Raw genomic sequence first — 21,887 nt, forward strand, 5'->3', positions numbered from 1 at the left:
AGAGAATGAGTCATGTTTATTTCTTTCTAGAGGGGTTGACACAATTTTACTGTTATTCAAAGTGGCAATAAGAAAGCCTGGTCTGAGATTATTCTCTTGAGTTTTGTTGTTGTTTTGTTTCCTCCAGGTTTGTGTGCTTGCATTAAAGGTGCAAGGTATAGAAGTATGTTAGGACAGATCTAATTTATTTTATAGACTGTAGAGAACCTGGCAATGTTAAAATCATATTTGTGATTTTGGCAGGGTTTAATTTTTTCACTGATTGGTGAAACAGCTGGTGTATAAGAATCTTGGCTAATATGTACTATCAAATTTACCTACAGACACAGAATGGGTAAACCCCTTTGATACATCAGCGTTGATAGCAGGTCACCTTCCAAACACCCCAGGCTTTGAGCATTAATTTCAAGGTGTAGTGACACATACCTGTGAAAAAATTGCTGTTGTCATGCACATGGGATAGTGGTGAAAATATGACACAAGACTTTCTGCATACCAACAAAATTCATAGCTGTAAGGTGTCCCCTTATTATGTGTGATACCTTCAGCTAGTCCTGGCTTTTTACACAGCTGCACTGTACTGCTGGGGATTTTGAGCCCATAGTTACAATAGTAATAGCAACATTTCAAGTACCAGGTTACAGTACTATGTCTTTTAAAAGGTCAGGATTGACTTATAGTGAAACATTTGAAAGAATAACACTTAGTAGCATTATTTTTAATAAATATTTTTAGAGTTTTATATAGCGTGAACTAGACCCAAGACATTGGGTATCAGAGCGCTTTACATGAGCGCCAGTTTTGTACAGAAGAACACACTTATTTTTTTGTAGGCATGGGGAGATTAAGTGATTTTCCCAGAATCACAGGATGTTGAGCATTGTTGCTGAGACTCGAACCCGGTTCCCCAGCTTCAAGGTCAATCGCTCTAGCCATAAGGCTACATCCTCTCCCCAGCTATGAAAGTCAAAACAACAGCAGCAAAACCCTAATGTAGACAGGCAAAGAGTGCAAAAAAGCAGTGGGCAACATGCTCAAAGAATCATGTATCAGGTACCTTAGAATGCAGGACTATCAATTAACCTAGTATAATTCAATATTGTAAAGGTTCCAAAAGGTACTATGCAGTTGGCAGAGTTGATAATCCCTACAATGTAATAATATTCAGTAAGGTGTAGGTCAATGACCCCCAGTTGTGTCTGGAAATATGTTTATTATAACAGATGAGTATAGCACTCTTATTTCTTTTAATACATTAATAGCCCTTTAACCGGACAGACTTAGTGTGAGAGGTTATGAGGTTTGAGAGAGGGTAATAAGATGAAAAAGAGAGTGCAATACACAGACTTTCTATGCTTAAAACAGTCTGATATAGGACAGCTGGGCTGCCCTGCCACTGAATCACATGGGGCGTACTGCATCTTTAAGATGGTGTATCTGTTGCGTTATTTGTACATTCTGGGCAACTACCCTTACCCCAAACCACGCACATGATTTTGCTTCCTGAATGCCGAATTGGGCTTTCCTATCTGGGGATGTCTATGAGGGGGTAGTCTTGTGACATTTCAGGATCTACAGGTTTGACACAGACTGGAGAACTTGCAGTTGTTTTTTTACCTCCAGCTACTCCTCGCCTTGCAGGCTCACAATCTCCCAAACGATTCCCTGCCCGGGTTTAGTCCGCTAAAGGCGATGGTTTTCTTAGGGCGTTTAGGTAAAGGGGTAATCTCTATGATTCATCGTTTGTTTGAAATCCATGCCCCATCCGGTCTCCAGTGGGCAAGGCAGAGATGGAAGGCCTGAGTGGGACACTGGAAGATGAGGAATGGAGAGAGTCCTGGAAGGCGCCCCAAAAATTGGCGATCTTATCGCGTATGGTGCAATTTAATTACTTACATGTGACATACATCACTCGCTGCACCTACAGCACTCGCCCTGACGTACAGTCGATGTGTGCACAACCTGTGGACCCAGAGGCAGACTTCTTTCATGTGGCATGGGAATGCATGGTGTTGAGGAGCTTCTGGGAGGGGGTGGGTACGGTGCTTTCCTCTGTTTTGAGCCACCTCCTGGATCTGACATTCCATATTGTGTTGCTGGGGATGGTGAATGAGGTTGGGGGCCCCCAGGATGATAGTATCTTTCTGGGCAGGGACCCGGTCTGGTCGCTAAATGGAATTTGGCTTGTTCCTGAAAACAACAAAACCCTCAGACTGTCAAATGCTGGAACAAGGGGTTGGACTGGTGCGCGCTCCAGGAGAAAATGATTTATGAGGCTCGTGGTTGTCCACAGACGCACAGCCAAATTTGGGGGAAATTGTGTAGCTATTATGGCTGTCGCTTTAACCATGTAATGATATGTGATGCTGAGGATTAGGCTTGGTGACTTGTGCTTGTACAATGTATTCTTTGGAGACATGCTACTATGTGTCTTGATACAAAACTTTCAATAAAGTTGGATATAAAACAGAAAACAGTCTAACATAAGTCCATTGGACACAGTGGGAAGACACTACATACTCTGCATTACTTCTCTTTAAAATTAAGCATTTGCTTTATAAAAATCACTGCTAAAAACAACATGTTTTGTAAACACTGGAAAAACACAGTTTCGGTCTATTTTTGGGGTTAAGCGGCTGATAAGGAGGGGGGCGTGGCTTGGACGCCGATCGGGATGGCGGCGTGAGCTCGTAGCTCCGCGCAGGATCCCGCTATTTCTCCTGTTTTCGGAACCCTAGGCGACCCGGAGACGATCCTCCTGCCCTCTGAAGTGCGAGGGGACAGCGGGGTGCACTTGGTGAACTGCTGGGGGACTGCCGCCCCCGAGGAGACCGTGTCGAAGCAACGGCTGAGGTGTTGCCGAGGGTGCGAAGAAAATGGCGGCGGGGAGATTGGAAGGCCCCGGACTTCAGCCCTGAGCCGAGTTGTCGCCGACTGGCGAGGGATCCTGCCGGGAGATCCTGCATTCCGCTGACTGGGGCGCTAGGGTCGGCGGGGCTGTGCTCTGCGGCCACGGTACGCAACCTTGGCTCGTCCGGAGCTTGGGGACCCTAGCTGGACACCGCCCTGGGACTTCTCCTCTCCCCCTCAGGCTCCCGAGGGGAGCGGCCGAGTGGAGTGTGCGTCGCAGGCCGTGGCTTTTGTGCCTGTGAGTGTCGGTGGAGACATTGCATTGCCGGCGACCGGCGCCGCCCACGGGCGCTGATGATAACCGAGCTCTTGGACTTGTGACGCAGCACTCTGGAATGGCGGCGACGAGTGGGTCGATGGCCGAGGGACGCACTGAGGGGGACTCGGCGATTTCCACCCAGCTGGGCGAGAGTCCCTCCCCGGAGCTCGATCGAGACCTACGGCTGAACCAGCGACTAGATGCCATACTTGATGCGATCGCCTCGACTAAGGACGTGTTGCACCAAGACATCGCCCAAGTGGCCGTGGGCCTGGGGCTGCTGCGCGCAGATCATGCGAAGCTAGCGGACAAGGTTAAGGACCATGACCAACTATTGCTGGACCTGAAACCATCGGTGGTGGCCGCGGAACATAAGATCACTGATATGTTGGCCCGGTTGGACTCGTTGGAACGGAGGGCAGAGGATGCGGAAGGCCGCAATAGGCGGAACAACGTGCGGGTCGTAGGCCTTCCGGAACGGATTGAGGGGGAGGATGCAGTGGCCTGTATGGAGAACTGGTTCCGCACTGTGGTGGCGCCGGAGGGGCTCACTCCTTTCTTTACGCTGGAGAGGGCCCACCGGGTACCTGCTCGCCCGCCGGGGCTTGGTCGCCCCCCCCGCCCGATGGTGGTGAGACTCCTCCATTACAAGGACCGGGATCTTCTCATTCAGCGGGCCAGGATGTCGGGCCCCTATGACGTGGAGAATAGTAGGGTTACGATCTTCCCGGACTACACCCAAGCGGTCCAGAAAAACCGGGCATCGTTCCTGGCAGTGAAAAAGGAGCTCAGGGAGGAAAGCATTCAGTACTCCTTGCTCTACCCGGCTAAGTTGCGGATCATGTTGGATGGGACTACGCACTTTTTCCAGACTCCGGACGAGGTTTGGCACTGGCTGGAGTTGTACAGAGCGGGTACGGATAGATCGCATAAAAGCAGGCGAGATGAACCCAAGCAGCCCCGGGTGAGACAATCGCAACGCATCCGATCCCGCAACAGGCGCCGGCGGGAGAGGCGGGAAGCTCAAATGGCGGCGGAAAAGAGGGATGCACTCGCAGCGACGGCGGCCATTACAGGGTCGCAACAGAACAGTGAACGTGCGGAGACTGACTCGGGAGGTGACGGCGGCAGGTCGGGAGAGGAACTCTCGGAAGCGGACAGTTCGAAGGGGCCGGAGGTGACCCCACAGACCTCAGATGGTATCTTTTGTGGCTGACATTGGATTGGATTACGCTAGATCGGGACTTCATGGTGGGGTGGTATCCTGTTGATAGGGGCCGGGATGCCGGGAGGGGGAGTTCTGTGCTTCAGGAGGGATGGAGGCGCGGGGCGTGGGCTCCGCTCGCTGGGGTCGGCGGTGACTCACCCCCCTTGGGCCCTTAAGGCCGCCTGTGGTGGAGACCACAGGGTAAGAGTGTGAGGAGTTGTTTCAAGGTTTGGATGGGGGCGGACATTGGGTTCGTGTGCTCTGTCCTGGGGAGAGGGGTTTGGGAAGTTTTTCTGTTTTGGGTGTGTTCGGGGAGGGGCAACTGCACTGGGGGGGTTATAAACATTCGTTATTTGATTCGGACTGTACGAAGTTGGAATGGGGACATTACCTAATCTGAAATGCCTAACGTGGAATGTCCGGGGGCTGCGAACTATGGTGAAACGTCATAAAGTCCACGCATATCTTGTACGCAGGGGGGTTCAGATTGCTATGCTTCAGGAGACTCATCTCACTCAGAAGGAATGTACTGCCTTGCAGAAAAGGTGGCGGGGCCAGGTGTTTGGCACCACCTACTCAGCGTATGCCAGGGGGGTGCTGATCTGGGTGAGGGCGGGGATACCCTTTCAATTGCTAAATCAAGTCGTGGATCCGGGTGGCCGGTTTGTGGCGGTGGAGGGGAGGTTATATGGACGGGATGTGGTTTTCTGCTCTGTGTATGCACCAAACACTGATCAGGCTCGTTACCTTGATAGCCTCTCAGGGGCGTTAGCCTCCTTCCTGGCGGGCCCGATAGTGCTAGGGGGGGACTTTAACTCGATTACGGATGTGGCTCTGGACAGGTCCCATCCCCCTCTGGTGGACTCCCCGGTGCGCAGGCTGACCGCGCACAGGAAGGACTGGCAGGATAGGTGGGGGCTGCTGGATGTCTGGAGGGAGCGGCACAGGGAGGCCAGGGATTACTCCTTTTACTCTGCACTTCATGACCTGCATGTCAGGATTGATTCGGTGCTCTGCGGTGGATCCCTAGCTCCGTTGGTCTCCCATGCGGAGTACTTGGCTAGGACTATCTCAGATCATAATCCCCTATTGGTGCACATTCAGTGGCAGAGGGAGCGCTCAGTCATTCCAACGTGGCGGCTTCGGCCGGAGACACTTGAGGATCCCGTCTTCCAAGACGTGGTTCGGCAAGGCATTGATAGCTATTTCGGAATGAATGCGGACTCGGCCACGAGTAGGTCCATTGAATGGGATGCAATGAAAGTGGTGGTGAGAGGAGTGTGTCTGGGCAGGTTCTCGAATGCTCGCACGGCTGTGTTGAATGACCTTGTGAAGGCGGAAGATAGGTTGAGGGACTTGGAGCGCCGCAGGCCGGCTAGACCGGACCTACAAGCCCAGCTATTAGAAGCGAAGGAGGTGGTCGCCACTGAGACGGAACGTTTGCGATGCTATGACTACAAGCAGTATATCATCAGGGCGCATGCGGAAAGGGATAAGGTGGGTACCCTCTTGGCCAGACTGGCCAACCCGGTACTTGGGGGCTCCCCGATCCTCGGCATTCGCACTGCGCAGGGAGAGATGGTGTACACCCAGGCAGCGATATTGGAGTGCTTTAGGGGGTACTATGAGGAACTGTATCGGAGTCAGCTGGAGGTGGGGGTCCAGGCCATTGCGGAATACTTGGGGGAGAGGCAGATTCCGGTCCTTGCTGAGGATGACGCGAAGGAACTGGGCGGTCCGGTAACGCTCACGGAAATACGGGCGGCCATAAAGCATATGGCCCGCAACAAAACGCCCGGGGTGGACGGCCTACCGATTGAATTTTATCAGCTGTATGCGGATAGTTTAACACCCAGGTGGCTGACGGTGTATGCTGAAGCTTTCGAGGCTGGGGCACTGCCCGGATCCATGCAGGAGGCCTTGATTGTGCCGCTCCTGAAGCCTGGCCGGGATGCAGCAGACGTGCGGTCTTACCGCCCACTGTCCATGCTGACGGTGGATTATAAGATTCTGAGCCGGATACTGGCCACCAGGCTGGCCCCGTATATGACGGGCCTGGTACATAGGGACCAGGCCGGGTTCATACCCACGAGGAGTACGGCGCTGAATGTTCGCCGACTGGTGGGGATAATGGACGCCATCTTGGACGGGGAGGGTGCCCCGGCGGTCCTGTCTGTGGATATCGAGAAAGTCTTTGATAGTTTGGAATGGCCGTTCCTAGATGGAGTTTTGGAGAGTTTTGGAATGGGCGAGGGGTTCCGCAGATGGACAAGGGTCTTGTATGCATCGGCGACGGCGAGAGTACGTTTGGGCGGCCTGGTGTCTGCGGCGTACCCGGTGGGCAGGGGCACGCGGCAGGGGTGCTCTCTGTCTCCCCTGTTGTTTGCTCTGGCAATGGAACCTTTAGCGGTCCATGCGAGGTCGGGTGTCGAGTACATGGGGATAGCCAGGGGCGAGCAGTGGCATTATATATCGCTTTATGCGGATGACTTGCTCCTGTACCTGGCTGACACCTCCCGGGCGTTGGCCGGTGCTATGGAGCTGCTGTCGGAGTTCGGCCGGCTGTCGGGTCTTAAGGTCAATTGGGCGAAGACTTGCGTGTTCCCGCTGCGAGCGGGATCACCTGCTCCTGACGGCGACTTGGCCGTGGTGTGGGAACCATCTTGTTTCACCTATTTGGGTGTTCGCATTTATCATGCTACCGCGGACCTATTGGAGGGTAACATTGGTCGCTGTATCCGGGCACTGCGGGGCAGCTTGTCTTTCTGGTCGACCCTCCCGCTGACGGTTCTGGGCAGGATTGCCCTTTTGAAGATTATTTCCGGACGCTGCCCATATGGATTCCCCAGGGGATCTTCAGAGACCTGAGGTCGATGATTATTGGCTTTCTGTGGGGGCATGGTCGCCGCAGAGTGGCCCTGAACACGCTCCTCCGCCCTAAGATGGAAGGAGGTATGGCTGTGCCTGACTTCGAGCTGTATTATCTAGCGGCACAGCTGCAGGTTCTTACACAGAATGTGGCTAGGGTGTTCAGGGGTCCGGAGGTGGACCGGGATCGGGGGATACGACGCCATGTGTTATCCTATATTATCATGCAGCAGAGGCTTGAGTTGCGGGCCCTCACCGTGGAGGAAAGGACGCTCCGCTTGTGTTGGCAGAGGAGCCTTCGGAGAGCGAGGGCTTCGCGGCCTTATGCACCGGAGATTCCGATCGGCATGCTGACGGCCTTGCCGCACGGGGGTGATTGGTCCCCGTTGCTGGCCTGGGAAGAGATGGGATTGCAGGTGGTTGGCGATTTGTACATAGATGGGGCGTTAGCACCGTTTGAGGTACTCCGGGATCAGTTTGGGGTGCCTGACGGGGGGTTCCTCCTACACGCGGCGGTGGTGGCTGCCGTACAGAAGCACTGGAAAGGGGGGCTTGTAGAACCAACGACGACTATGGCGTGCCAATATGTGGTGATGGCAGCTGGTACGGTTAAGGCTGTGACGTGCCTCCATAATAGGATGCTGCATGAGGGTCTGGAGCCACTCCTAGGGCTCAAGACTAAATGGGAGGAGAGCGTGGGCCGCCCCATACCGGATACGGCATGGGGACACATCCTGCGGCGTACGTGGAAGGGCACGAGAAATGCGCGCTTTCAACAAGTACATTTCTATGTGCTTCATAGGGCCTATTTAACCCCGGAGAAATTACAGAGGTACTTCCGGGTGCCGGATGCCCGCTGCCCACGGTGTTCGTCTTTGGGTGCGGACATGGATCATCTGTTTTGGGGTTGCCCGCAATTGGGGACCTACTGGGCAGAGGTAGGGGAACTCCTGAATGAAGTGTCTGCCAGGGAGGTGGACTTCGATATGGCGGCGTGCCTGTTGCTCTGGTTCCCGCACACCAAACGCACCAAGGTGACGAGCAAATTTATTGACCTGGGTTTGATACTGGCGCAGAGGGAGATATCGTGGCACTGGAAGTCTAGGGGGGGGCCCTCGCTGCGTAGGTGGAAGGTGGAAGAATGAACTGCTGCGGTGGTCTGCCTGCGAGAGTGTGCTCCGGATGAAACAGGCTGTTAAGTTGGGGAATGAGAGGGTTTTGGACGCGGCGCGTGCATGGGAGCAGGTGGTGCAGGCCTTGCGTGACTCGATGGTGGATGACGGGGATGGGGAGAACTGAGCCGGTGGACACCACGGGGCACACACGGGAGAGTTAATTTCCGCGCTGTGGTGGATCCATCTAATTCGACAGGGCGAGGGGTACTCCTTGCAGTTGCCAGGGGGGGGGGGCTTTGGGGGGGACTGGTTTATGGGACTTGGGGTGGGACGGAAGCCATTAGGGGGTGGCTCGCCTGGGTGCCTAGGCTCTATTAGGGAGGCTGCGTGAGGTGGAAGTAGGGGAGGGCTGGGGGAGCGTCTAGGCGGGTTGGGACGGGGGCGCTTAGGGGTGGCCCCGAAGCGCGGGATGTCACTGTATTAGTTTTGGGATGGCAGCCGGAGATTTTGTTGTGGGGGGGGGGGTTAAAGCAGATACGTACGATGACTTTTCGACCATGGTCCCTGTGGGACTTGCACTGTGATTTTCTCCTACTGCTTGGAACAACATGCCGCCCGGCCCCTGGGATGCGGGCTGAATGGCTGTGTACAGTCTGGATTTATTATTGGACGGTGGGGTGTCACGAGGGCACTGGTTGATTGTTTGTCTCCTGTGGTTTCTACCTCTGCAATAAAAATATGTTTAAAAAAAAAAAAGCGGCTGATAAGGACTGATTTCAAAAGATTTGGAAAACACTGACAAAAACCACTGAAATCCACAAAAAATAAACACTGAAAACAGGACAGAAGTATGCTCAATGATTTGTCGATTTCGGTCTGGATGAAAATACTAATACTTAAAAAGGTACAACACACACATAGGAAACTAGATTGAGCTAATCAAATTAGTGTTATGAACACTGAGTGGGAAAGGTCTGATATGCCTTTGTCACAACCCCATTCACAAGTTTCCTAGCTCATTCCAGAACAGTTCTGCACAAATTCAGTGCATCTTGCCCTGTCATGTTGAGATCAACTGGGTGGTTGGAACATATTTATATTCAAGATACATGCATAAATTCTAGCTTGTTCGGCTAACGTTATTTATCCTGGTGCATTGTACAAGTTCCTGTATTTCCATTTGCATATTGAGCATTTAACGTCAAATATAGTCATGGACACTTGCACGTTCCTTTTTATGAATTGTAGTCTGATGATTAGGCTAAGTCTGCTAATTTGGAGATCCAACTGTCAATGCACTTTTCTACTGATACATGTAAAACATGACATGCCCATGACTTGTCGCAACAACTTCAAGTTTGGCATCAGCATGGTCTCACACTCATTATTTTGCCCAACTAAAAAGCATCTCGAATATGACTCATTCATATTACCCACTAGCATCAGCCCAAAATGTAGTGAGCATAGGCCTATGGCCAACAAAAGTGGAATTAGTGCCAGAGAAAGTACTTCTGAGAAACAGTTCGAGGTCCCTCACTTTGCCTGGCTGTTTGATGGTTTAGCACCGTTGATTGCTAGCTGGATCAATAGCTTGAAGAAGTATGTTTTTCTAAGCGCGCTTTTTGTTTGTCGGCACACATCTTTAATTTTCCCGGAGTGTCACAACCCCCCCCCCTCAACCTCTTCTTTGTCAATATTTAGTCGTATTAGATGTGGAGTCACTGATTTGGTGTCAACAGCTAAATTAGTTTGGAAGAGATACAACCTTTATGGTACGGTGACAAACTTAATCCTAACCCAGAAAACTAAGATGGTTTCCTAGGTGAATAACTCTGAAACAGAAATGAATTCTGAAACCTTTAATAGTCCTCTGCTAATATAGTGTTGTTGTTCCCCACAAATTGCATAGCTCATATTACAATTTTTCCTTATAACTTTACTAGAGATTGCAATCAACTTGTGATCATGAACAGCATAGCAAGTTCTGAAACACAGACACCCTTTCCTCTTAAGATTGGAGACGCATTTACTACTGGTACAGACAAATCACTGGGGCCTACCACATATAGTTGCTTTGGAGCTAAAGAGGAGAAAACATGATTTACTTAGTCCTACGCTACTTCCCACTAGTTGCTACTAGAAATACCAACCACAGAGCAGCACTGGGCTTGAATGACAACAATGGGTGGGAGTTGTACTTGACAGAAATCTTACTGCAGTCTATTCCAATCATGGCATGAGTGCTGTGCTATGACATTGCAGCCCATCTTGTTTACCAGTATGACTATTTACATGTTTGGGTTTAATGTAGTCACTCAAACAAAATGTATCTCACAATAGGTTCAAAACTGAATTTTCCTTGCTATTTGTCATATTAGGCCTCTCAAAAATGACCAAATGAACTTCATCCAACTCACCCAAAACTCATAGCAATACAAACATCTTTAACCCTATCCAGGGACTCTATAAATCAAGCTCATTATAACCACATGGATCTAATTTTTCTCGGACAGCAAAGTCGGCAGAAGACGGGGGACAGATTTCCAAGGATCAAACTTTTATTCTGAAAAGGGAAATTGGGATGGTATTGCATGCATGTTTAGGAGAGCAGGATCACATGCACCAGTAAGTGGTACTGTGACTTGGGATCAAAGGGTGCAGGTGCAAATCATGGTTGAGCAGAACACAAATGACAAAGAAATGATGGGTAGGCAATGACAGAGGTGATCAAGAGGTCTGTCGAGACAAAGGCTGACCGTGGAGTTCCCGAAAGAGAGGGTGCTGTGCGCCATCACAGGCTAGTGAATTAGAAAGCGTGCTTCATGACTGTCATGAACTGGTAAGTAACCATATGCACTATGAGTGCACAGCACTGCATGAGTTTCAGCATGCATTATAGAGCTCAATTAGCATCACTTGCAAGACAATGAAGGACAGCAAGGGGAAGAGAAGGACAATGCGAGATTGAGGAATGTCTGGCAGTGTTGTATATAATGCATGATGCCGTCTGTCGGCCAGCTGGAAGTTGAGTCCAGGTCCCAGAGAGAAGATGTGAGTATGAGTGGGTCCATTCACTGGTCCTAGGTTGCTCGTATTCTGTTTCAGGGACGACCTGTCTTGGCAGTTTGGGCTGGACTATTCCCATTGGAGAACTGTTGAGATTGATTTGCATGGGTCTGGGTCCAAACTGAGGTGGCATGGAGGGTCAAAAACGATGGTATGGGAAACAGCCCCAAGCAATTACCTGTAGCTGAGATTGATTCAAGCATTCCATCTGTCACCTTGTTGTTGTTGCAGTTGACACTTTAAGTGTGACCGATATGCCCAGACTTGGGCCTCGTGCTCTTCGTGCCACTGGAATCAAGCTATACCTGGCTGAGGATCCCATAATAAGGGTAACACCTGTCCTAGGTTGCTTGTATTCCAATTCAGACAGGACCTGGCTTGGCAGATTAGGCTGGACTGTTTCCAAAGAAGCAGTTCAAGACTGATTTGCATACGGATGGGTCCAAACTGAGGTGGCATGGTGGGTGACAAACGATGGATTGGGATGCTGCCTAGAGTGATCGCCAGCGGCTGAGATTAATGCAAGCATTCCATCCATCACCTTGTTGTTCTTACATTCACTGGAAGGCACACTTTTGGATATTAATAGAAATGTCACATGTATTGGACAATGAATTTGGGGCTCTGTCCTATGAAACAGTTGACACAACTCTCTACAAAAAAGCCAACTCAGCCCTGCCATCCATCCTTTTAACGTCCGCAAACTGGGTAGTAGTAATAACTGTTATTTACAGTGCACAGACGAGGCACAACTATGTTGCAAAGTACTCTATGATTACCAAAATAGTATTATCAGTATTGCATTTTCTTCATATAGGTTGCACAATTGCTTGTGATGCTGCATAGCAATGGAGTTTTGAAGCAAACATCAGTCCTCTTCTTTTCCCGATAGAAAATGGGCAAGGACGACGGTCTCTTTAAGAAATGGAGCTGCTTTGCCAGGTACAGCAAAATACTGCAAAGGGTTGTGAAAAGTGTGGACAACCAAGAGTGAGGGGTGTAATGGAAGTGAGTATTGCCAACAAAAAACGTATCTCCGTCAGCAGCCAAAAAGTGTTCTTAGCTCCACATCCCGACGCGTCCAACTGAACAATGATTATTCGACATGTAAAATAGTCCACGATGGTATTTATTCCAATGGCTTTCCAACAAATAATCACATCTATTTCAATAGGACTAAGATTCAAATACCCTCCACGATTTGCAATCTCTAAAAGCACCTCCACTGGCTGGACTTGAGTTTAATGCATCGGATCAAAGGCATCCAGGTCTTCGCTGGAACCTTGCTGCAGTTTGGCCCTATTAATCCTTTAGATAATGTCAGCTGCTGGTGGTGTATATGCTGAAGGTTCCAGCATCTGACCAAGACGCTGTAGGGCAGTTTTTCCTAAGTATGATTATGCACAAAGGGACTCTTAGCGGATCAAATATATTCATCAGCCATTTGCAGTACAGGGACTGCTTTCTTAAACAAAGGTTAGAAATTCGAGCCAAAGCTTTTAAAACTGCATGGAAAATGTACCTTTGGATACATTTAAAATAGATATACACATACATTCTGTAGACTAATTTATAGTTTTTGTAATCTTAAATTAAAACATCAAAGTTGGTGAATTTGTAAGGATAGAAATGTCAATGTAAACACCCCTAGGGAAAGTAACTACAACTGCGTACTGTTTTCATCCCCGTGCCAGCTACTCCAAAGTGCACAAGCTGTTCTAAAAACCGAGAACAAAGCACATCTTGCCCTGAGAGGCACGCGAAGGCTGATGTGTAACAAACAGCATCAGCAGTCCTTGGACAAGAATAACTTTTAAAGCTTGCACGCATTAAAACCCAAAAGAAACAGGAAAATCCAGCATATCCAAACAATTACCAAGGAGGAATTCTGCCAGCAGAGAGTTTTCCTTTTTGCCCCTCGCACAGTAACCGATTAGCAGCACAAACGGGGTTCTTGATTCCTGCGAAAAAGAACAGGCAGAAAATAAAAGGCAAATAAAGTAAATCGATAATGTGCATTTAATCAAAAGAAAACACTACATAGGAACAAAAAGAACAAACTAATCGACAGTAGCCATTTGGCCCAGCATGCATTAGAGAAGGCTTACATTGGCGCCTCTGGCTTTGAAAATGAAAGAATGGCTTTGACTCAGAACGCTCAGCTCTTTTAGTCGCAGGTATGGGAGTCACGTGCCCGGAGGCTGCACGAGAGCGACAGGCAATAGCCCAAAAGACATTGATGATCCAAGTCTGTGGACATTAGGATATTTCAACTTCCAATTCCGACAAATTGGCACTAACCAATACCTCTGGCTTATTTTAGATGTATAACTTCTTTCTTTTTTGTAACGGCGTATGGTGTTGTGTGATCGATAGGTTTGATGTGCAAACAGAAAACAGTGTCAGGGATCCAAAGGGGCACACATACATACACAACACCAAGATGCAACTGTACACACACACACAAACACACCCACACACACGTATCGCATGCTGTCATGCAACACACATATGGGTACAGTAGATGAACGGATATGTGCTTGGATGAGGAAGGATGAGTGATTGTCAGGATCGAAGCACAGGTATGGGGAGGTGGGTGAATTAAAGTATCAAAAGAGGAGTGTGTTGGTCTATAAATTGCAACTAGAAAGGTGTGTGGACATAACTGGGCAAATGGATGAGTGAACAGCTGTGAGACGAGGCTGCATGGCTGTCATTGGAAGAAATACAAAAGTCATTTCCAAGTACATGGATCTGCTAGAGAATAACAAGTATTAATAAACAAGAAATGCAAAGGCTCTCCGATGCTTAAAACATGAGCTTGCCCTTCGGCTCCCGGAGCCCTGCATAGACAGCAGTCCCAGCCTTACTGTTTACTGACTGCTCGGACAGTCAGCTGTACCCTGTGTACCCGTGGGCAACCACTAATCACAGATTGGAGCAACATGTACAAACGTGGGGAAAGTTACACGATGGGCCAATGAGACGCCAGCTCATTGGTTGAAACAGGACAATTCATGGGGTTTTGCATTCTTGAATTATCCAGTGACCCAATGCAAAACAAAATGCAACTTCGCAAGCCTTCTGGAGCAAACCGACCTCACCATCTGCAGATGTGGTGTCCTGCGTTGTCCCGGCAAGGGCCAACAATCTGACAAACCTGCCACAATCGACCAAAAGGAGGTGTGTCAGACAGAACATGATGGAAGATTATTGATAACCTATGAGTATCACCTACGGCACAACATGGAAGAGGTGCTCATGTTCTGAACTGCTAATGATTGAAGACCGAGCCAGAACCTGCTGGTTGAGAAAGCTTCTTACCAGGACAGCTGATTGCAGCCCATCCCCTTTCCGTTCACAAAGGCCTGAGTCCACCAAGCCACCACTGCACACACCCACATACCAATGAAACATCAGACCCTAGCACTCTAGCACTACAAGTCATCCAAAACGATCGCTACTCACTAATGCCAATGGCCAGATGGATCTTTGAGTGTATACAGCAGGTCTAGCTCTGGACACTGTGAAAGGGATTGAGAAAGTAGATCTGTATCTGTGTCTTAATACCACTACATGTATTGCAAAAATGCTAATGGTCATGTATTTCTTAACTTGTACCGTTACATTTTATGTCTGAATTGCTATGTCGTTTTCATACCAACCTACAGACCACTACAATCCTAACTTGCCAGCTACGTTGCATGCATTTATAAGCGCAGCAGCCATTTTATTGAGTGTTGTGAAAATGCACATTTCCTGCACCGTGCATGAAGCATAGTTTAATTTTGAAGACTGGCAGAAGGAAGCAAGAATTTTAGAAAATAGAGGAGTCTGAGCCTGTCTGTGCCTTTAGTATCAGTTCTTCAAGGTGTTCCTACGTTATTTCTTCCAAAAAGATCCTTTACCTGCTAATTGGCTAGTATCAGTTAGTTGCATTTATAGTCATGTGTTGCCGCTTATGTTCATTTATATTGAAAAAACATATATAAAAATGACCAACTGTAAGGAATTGGTTTATTAGTTGGAGTGGATTGGTGTCCACCATATGTAATAAAGTCACTGTCCTATTAAGTCCATTCAAAGGATTCGATCATTTAAACCAGAGCTCAACCCTGGTCATTCATGCAGAGAACAGATAGTCATCACTTAATGAAAATGTTTAAAGCATTTTCAAGTCTGTGAACACTTAAACCAGCTTTCTCCTGATCAAAGGAAGATAGGCTTCAAATCACTTGGAGCTCCAGCAAGTTGATGTGGCATACGTGTCCTCTGATCTCCACCTCTCCCAGATGGAAGCCCTATCCCAGGAGTGACACATCTATCACTACTGTGTGGTCTTGTTGGGGAAGGGAGAGGGATATGCCTATGACCCATTCGCGGTTGGTTAGCCACCACTGCAGGTCCCGTGCAGTTCCCTTCGAGATCTGTACCATGTCAGAGAGATTACTTTGATGCTGCGCCACTGCAGAGCACGCATATGACATCTGGCTTGTGTCACTAGCAAGACACAGGAGGCCATGAGGCCCAGCAGTCTCAGAGTCACTCTCACTGAAATCCAGGATAGAGGGTGAAACATCGGTATCATAGCCTGAATATCCTGGACTCGCCAGTTGGGAGGATAGGCCTGAAACTGCACTGCATCCAGAACTGCTTCGATGAAAGGGAGCATCTAAGAGAGAGTCCGGTGTGACTTTGGCACGTTGATCGTGAGCCACAGCAAATGCAGGAGGTTCGCTGTAGTCTGGTGGAGGGAGATGACAGCCTGGCGTGAGCCGGCCTTCAACAGCCAGTCGTCCAGACAGGGGAAGACTGTCACCCCTGATATGCACAGTTGAGCTGCGACCACTGCCACTACTTGGAAAACACCTGAGTGGCGCTGGTAAGGCCAAAGAGGAGCATGGTGAACTGAAAGTGCCAATAATCAGGCAGGATGGGAATGTGAAAATAGGCATCCTGTAAGTCCAACACTACCATCCAGATTCCTGGGTTCAGGGCAGACAAGACCTGAGCCAGAGTGAGCATCTCGAACATTTCCTTCGAGGAAATAGCTGAGGACGCGCAGATCTAGGATACACGAAAGCCCTAGTCTTTTTCGGGGACCAGAAAGTAGCAGGAATAACAACCACAGCCTACTTCCGGCACTGGAACCCTCTCTATGTTTCCCTTGGCAAAGAGAGTCATTCCTGAAGCAAAGCCAGGTGATCCTCCGTCAGCCGGTCATAAGATGGAGGCATGGAGGGAGAGGTAGTATTGAAGGAAAAGAAGTAGCCCCTTTGGACTATCAGGATAACCCACCTATCAAAGTGATGTCCTGTCAGTGGTGGAGGTGATGGCTGATCCTGCCACCAACTGGTCGCCCATGATCTCGAAGGAATGGACGAGGAAGGTTTGCAGGCTGAGGCTGCAGGAGGGGGGTACAGACTCAACCTCTGGCCACCAGACCCATGGGGTCAGAACAAGCTGCATCCACGGCCACACAGAGGCTGTTGAACTTGTGTGGTCTTGTGGCTGGGGTTTGGGTGGCACAGCTAAAAAGCCATTTCCGTAACCACAAATGGGGCAAAAGGCAGATGGGGGACGTGTGGCCACTGAGAGGCCTAAGGACATGGCCATAGTCCATGAGTCCTCAAAGGGATCCATCGCCATGTTGGTCTGGTCTCTAAAGAGACAGGTGCCATCAAAGGGCATGTCCAGGAGAGTGACCTGGACATCCCATGAAAATCCAGAAGTTCTCAACCACTGTCAATGAAATAGCTCTGCCCACCGAGTCAGTCGGGTTGAGACCACAACAATTGGCGAACTTTGCTGCACATCTACTATTTGATAGTGCTTGAGAGAGGATGGCCCAGGCGTCCTTCAGGATCTGTGACATCACTTACGCAACTCTTTCCCAGTGGGAGTAACGGGCCAGTAGGCTTGCAGTGTGCACCGAACGCAACGCAAGGGTAGCGGAAGAAAAGCATTTTTTACCCCAACCGTCCAGCCTCTTGGATTTCCTGTCCGGGGGTGTGGAAGGGAATGCTTTGTGGAAGGAGTTTGGACCACCAAACTCTCAAGAGGTACGGTGGTTGTTGAGCAAACTTGGGTTGCCTGGTGCAGGGGATGGTGATGGGTGATTGTCCTACTCACAGGAGCCCCTGTGTTGGGCTTGGACCAGGTTCCCAGTAGGACATCAGTTAAGGCCTCGTTGAAGTGCAGCAAGGGCTCCGAGGAAAAGACACCTGGCTGTAAGACCTCTGTCAAGATATTCGTCTTGACTAACTCAGAAGGGAGCTGAAGGTCTAGGACCTCGGCTGCCCTTTGCACCACCATTGTGTATAATGCTTCCTCCTTTGTGGTCACAGAAGGGGGAGAAAGCAGGCCAGAATCCTTAGAGGTATCCAGTCTGCGATTCTCACCCAATTTTCATACCAGTTCATGTCTTGATAAGGCTGACCTAGTAAAGGGTCCAGCGACCCCTCCCATCATTTTCCATTCCTAGCACTACAGAATAAGGCTGAGGAACCGACCAAGGACCTAAGGGTTCTGTCGCGAACAAAAAAGTACTGACATGAGTGTGCCAAGGTGGTGTCTATATAGGTGCCACAGATGTCACAATGGCACAGACGGCGCAGATGATGTCACATAGTGATGACCAATGCCACCTACAGGTGTATTGCTAACAGAAAAATCTTCTGGATCCAGTCTGTCGCTTGGGAAATTCAAAGGTAAGGAATCTGTGGGTAGATGTCTCTATCAGATCTTTCTTCCAAAAATCTTGAGGCTTCACACCTGGGCCCGTGTCTTTTTACATCTAGAAAGGGATCCAACACTACCAGCGGAGTTTTAGAAGGCACCAATAATAGTGTTGAATGTAGTGTAGGATCAGAATGTATTTGAGGGGGAGAGTCGGCTGCCACCATCTACAGCACTGGAGTCTACATTGGTAGAAGCCTTAGCGCCAAACTTATTGGAATTGGTAGGCTAAGTAGCACCCCAAAGTGGGAAGAGCGGGGTAGAAAATGTATAGCGCCAAAGGCAGTGGTGGTAGCATGCCAAAAGGTCGAGTTATTTATCCCATGGAGCCAGTCGGATCACCAGAGGGGACAGGCAATCTCCTAAATATAGTTATCATAGCTTGCATAAAGCTAGATGAATCCGCTCCCGGTGCCAGGTACTCCGGATAAACGAGTTGAGAGGGAGGAGGCAATGGCAGAGGTTAAATCAATGTTGTCTGCTTCGGAACCACCAGCATCAGTAATGGGGAAATCTCCAACAAATTCGGTTCCAAGGTGGCTGGAGCCAGGGGAGACTTACTTGTGGGTTTTTTTACCAACAAAGAGAAGTTGAACATTTTTCTTCTTGCAAAGTTTTTGTTTCTATTTATAACACTTAGTGGAAAGCGAAGACCTTCACGGAGATCTTGATCTCTGTCCCGATCTCGCTAGATGACGACTCCGACGGACGTCCTCAGAACGAGCCATAAAAAGCTTACCTCTGTATTCCTTGAATGCTTTCGGATACATCTGATGATGAAGATCACACAACGACATGTCAATTCTAAAGCCAAAACACCACAGACAGTCATCCTGTGGCTACGTAATGGACAGATGTCCACTACAAAGCGTTTATTCAGGAGTTGCACCAAAATTGAACATTTTCATATGTGTGAGAACTCTCATGGAGAAAGCAAAGCTTCAGGCTGCATTGATATGCATTAAAAAAATTGAAATACTATTATGACAATGGTCATTCCTAACTTCCTGTTCCCAAATGTTTATTATTAACAATGACTTATGAAATATTTAATAACGTTTTATTAAACTACATGTCTGCGACTCTTTCTTTTTACAAAGCTTTTATTACTACATTTTTCAGGTGAAAAATATGAAAATAAGTAGTCAGAGCTACATTATGTTTTCTTTAAGAAAAAAAACCTGAAACAAACATAACTCTTTGTCTACCTTTTAACATTGTACAAAAACAATGCAAGAATACAAATAACTACATAAAGGCCTTGCATTTTATGTGAAGTGAAGTCCACTTGTGTCCTGAGGTCCTCAGCTTTTCCCATTTACGCCCCATCAGGGCTGGCATTGATGCGGGTTAAGTGGCTCCGGTGCGCCCCACCCCCGCGCAGCGCTCTGAGCTGTGAAGGGCACGAGGCGCTAGGCGCAGCGGGGCGCCATCAGCCCGTCCATTTCAGCAGCGATCGACCCGGCCTCGCCGGATCACGCACGCGGACCTGGGCTTTTCTCGGTCATAATTATCTCATTTTAGCCCATCAGTGGCCAATTTAGCGCACGGTGTTGCTGGCGGTTCACCGCCCTCCCCCTCCTCCCCATGGGAAGGCTCTGTATCCTCTCGGGGCGGGTCTAGAGAGATTGGTGCAAAGCCTCTGGTAACGGTGCACACCAAGGGGCAAGTTTGGTGGGACTTTGCAGTCGTGCAAAGTCACAGAAAGTGGCGCAAACCGGCGCAGAGTCGTGATAAACTGTTTGCTTTCCAACACAAAGGCAAATGGACATACATGTGGATCTCACAAGTACAACAGAAACCCCTACAATAGAAATACATGTACATAAAACTAACCTTTGGTGGGGGCGGGACTTCCGTCTTGTGCACGAAGCCCACTCCTAAGAAGACGTGCGCACGCAAAACGAAACCTATCGTGGGGCGGGACTTCCGTTTTGTGAAGCCCGCGCCCACGGAGTGCCTGGAGGAGCAGTGGTGACGCGGGGCTCCCATGCCCGAGGGAGAGCCCCGCGGTCGGAGGCTGCACAAGTCCGGAGTGCCGGTGAGCGGGGAAGGGGGGGATGCCTGTATGTGTGCGTGTGTGTGTGCGACGGCGGATGGGGGGGGAAGTCTCTCCGTGCGTGTATGTGTGCTTGTGTATGTGTGTGCGCATGCGTGCAGGGGGAGGTGTGCCTGTCTATGTTTGCGCTTCCCAGGAGACAGCCACGGCGAGCGCGTTCGCGCGCGCGTGGCCTGCGCCGATCGCCTTTTGCGAGATGCGCGCGGCCAGGTGCTGTCTCCTGGGAAGCACAGTCAGTAACAAAAGATCTCCGGGCGGACACAGCTCTGACGCGCTGTTACGCCACGAGACCTAAAAAGGCAAAATAAATATTTGGTTGTTTTACCTCAGATGTGTTAATTTTTTTGCATGGCACTGTGCCAACACACAAAATTTCAGAACTGCAATATTTGACTAATTTGGAAATTTGTTTGAGTTCAACGTTGTTCCAAAACAGCACTTATAGGGGACACTGCAGACCTCTTCAAATGGAATAGTCGAAAGAAATCATTATTAATTTTGCCGATCAAATGTAGTCTCTATGGCCTGCCTCAAACGCCCTGCCCGTAGAGCAAGTGACCATCTGCGGGACAACACAGTAACAACATACTCAGCCATCCAACTTCCCTCTTCTCAGCTCCTTGATATCCGGAGGCCCATACGCACACATCTATAAGACCTACATCAGGTCACACCCGAACCCAAATAACTCTAGGAAATAGCCAAAGGCATCAAGAACTAATCCAGCTACCTAGCAGACTGCATACATGCGTAGTGACTGGCACTAAACTGTTGGTAAAGATTCAGATAGAGAACACTTATCAAATTAAAAGATATATGCGCTCTATGCTAAGATGCATTTTAGAGCAACCATCTCATTTATTGTTTGTTCTTTCTTCCTGAAATTAATACATAAATTATTTATATTATGTAAAGGATATGTTTATTTCTTTTGGGTTTGCCTAACTGAATGTCAATAAAAAGATCTGTTCACCAACCTATCATGGTGGACTTGCATCACAGTTGTCAGTGTGCTTTCCCATCTTGCCTCAGTGCCTGAATTATAAAATAATTTGCAGCGGCATAGATTGACATTAAAAAGCCAGGAATAAATTGTATTTATCCGCATAGGATCGAATTCCTCATGCATTTCAACTAAACAGTATTTTTGTGTTAAAAACAGTTCATGAATAATGCTTTAGTTCATCAACACTGTATTGAGTGTATCGGTCAAAAAGGTATTGCATACATTTTGACTGAGAAAATTGTTGGGTTTTCACCAATAACCGGTGCCCAGGAAGAGAATGCATTCGACAATGATTAACTAGGGCTCCCTGATATTTTACTCAAGCATCAAACAACTGCATACACGCAACAAATATACATTAAACGATCAACGTTTATATAACATACCACTAAGTGCACCAACAGCTCCAAAATTTAAGGAATTGCCATCCATTATGCTTGCATCACATTCTATGTCGCCCAGAAGGTTCAGGTTGGACCCCATTCCTGCATTTGTGAAAGGCGAGTCCTGGAAACAGTTTAGGAAAGCATAAATTATAAAAACGTCTTGCCATAGCAAATTAAGACAACAGACTAATTCAAAATTGATGCTACAATAACAAGCATTTGCAATGCAATAGGTCTCGCAGCATTAAAGTTTGAGTTACTGGCATTGTAAAT

The 21,887-nt window shown here is 48.7% G+C and overlaps 1 protein-coding gene across 4 annotated transcripts in view; it reads right to left on the minus strand.

Moving 5' to 3' along the window:
* The window catches only part of TASP1 (taspase 1), a 723,830-nt gene that overhangs the window by 505,552 nt on the left and 196,391 nt on the right, over nt 1-21,887 (minus strand). For all 4 annotated transcript variants that reach the window (XM_078649553.1, XM_078649555.1, XM_078649554.1 and 1 more), the window contains 2 exons: nt 21,615-21,735; nt 13,302-13,386 (listed from right to left, as the gene is read on the minus strand). In XM_078649553.1, the coding sequence (XP_078505679.1) occupies nt 13,302-13,386; nt 21,615-21,735 (206 nt within the window). The remainder of the gene's footprint in view (nt 1-13,301; nt 13,387-21,614; nt 21,736-21,887) is intronic.

This window comes from Lissotriton helveticus, chromosome 6, assembly GCF_964261635.1.
Source record: "Lissotriton helveticus chromosome 6, aLisHel1.1, whole genome shotgun sequence".
NCBI lineage: Eukaryota > Metazoa > Chordata > Amphibia > Caudata > Salamandridae > Lissotriton > Lissotriton helveticus.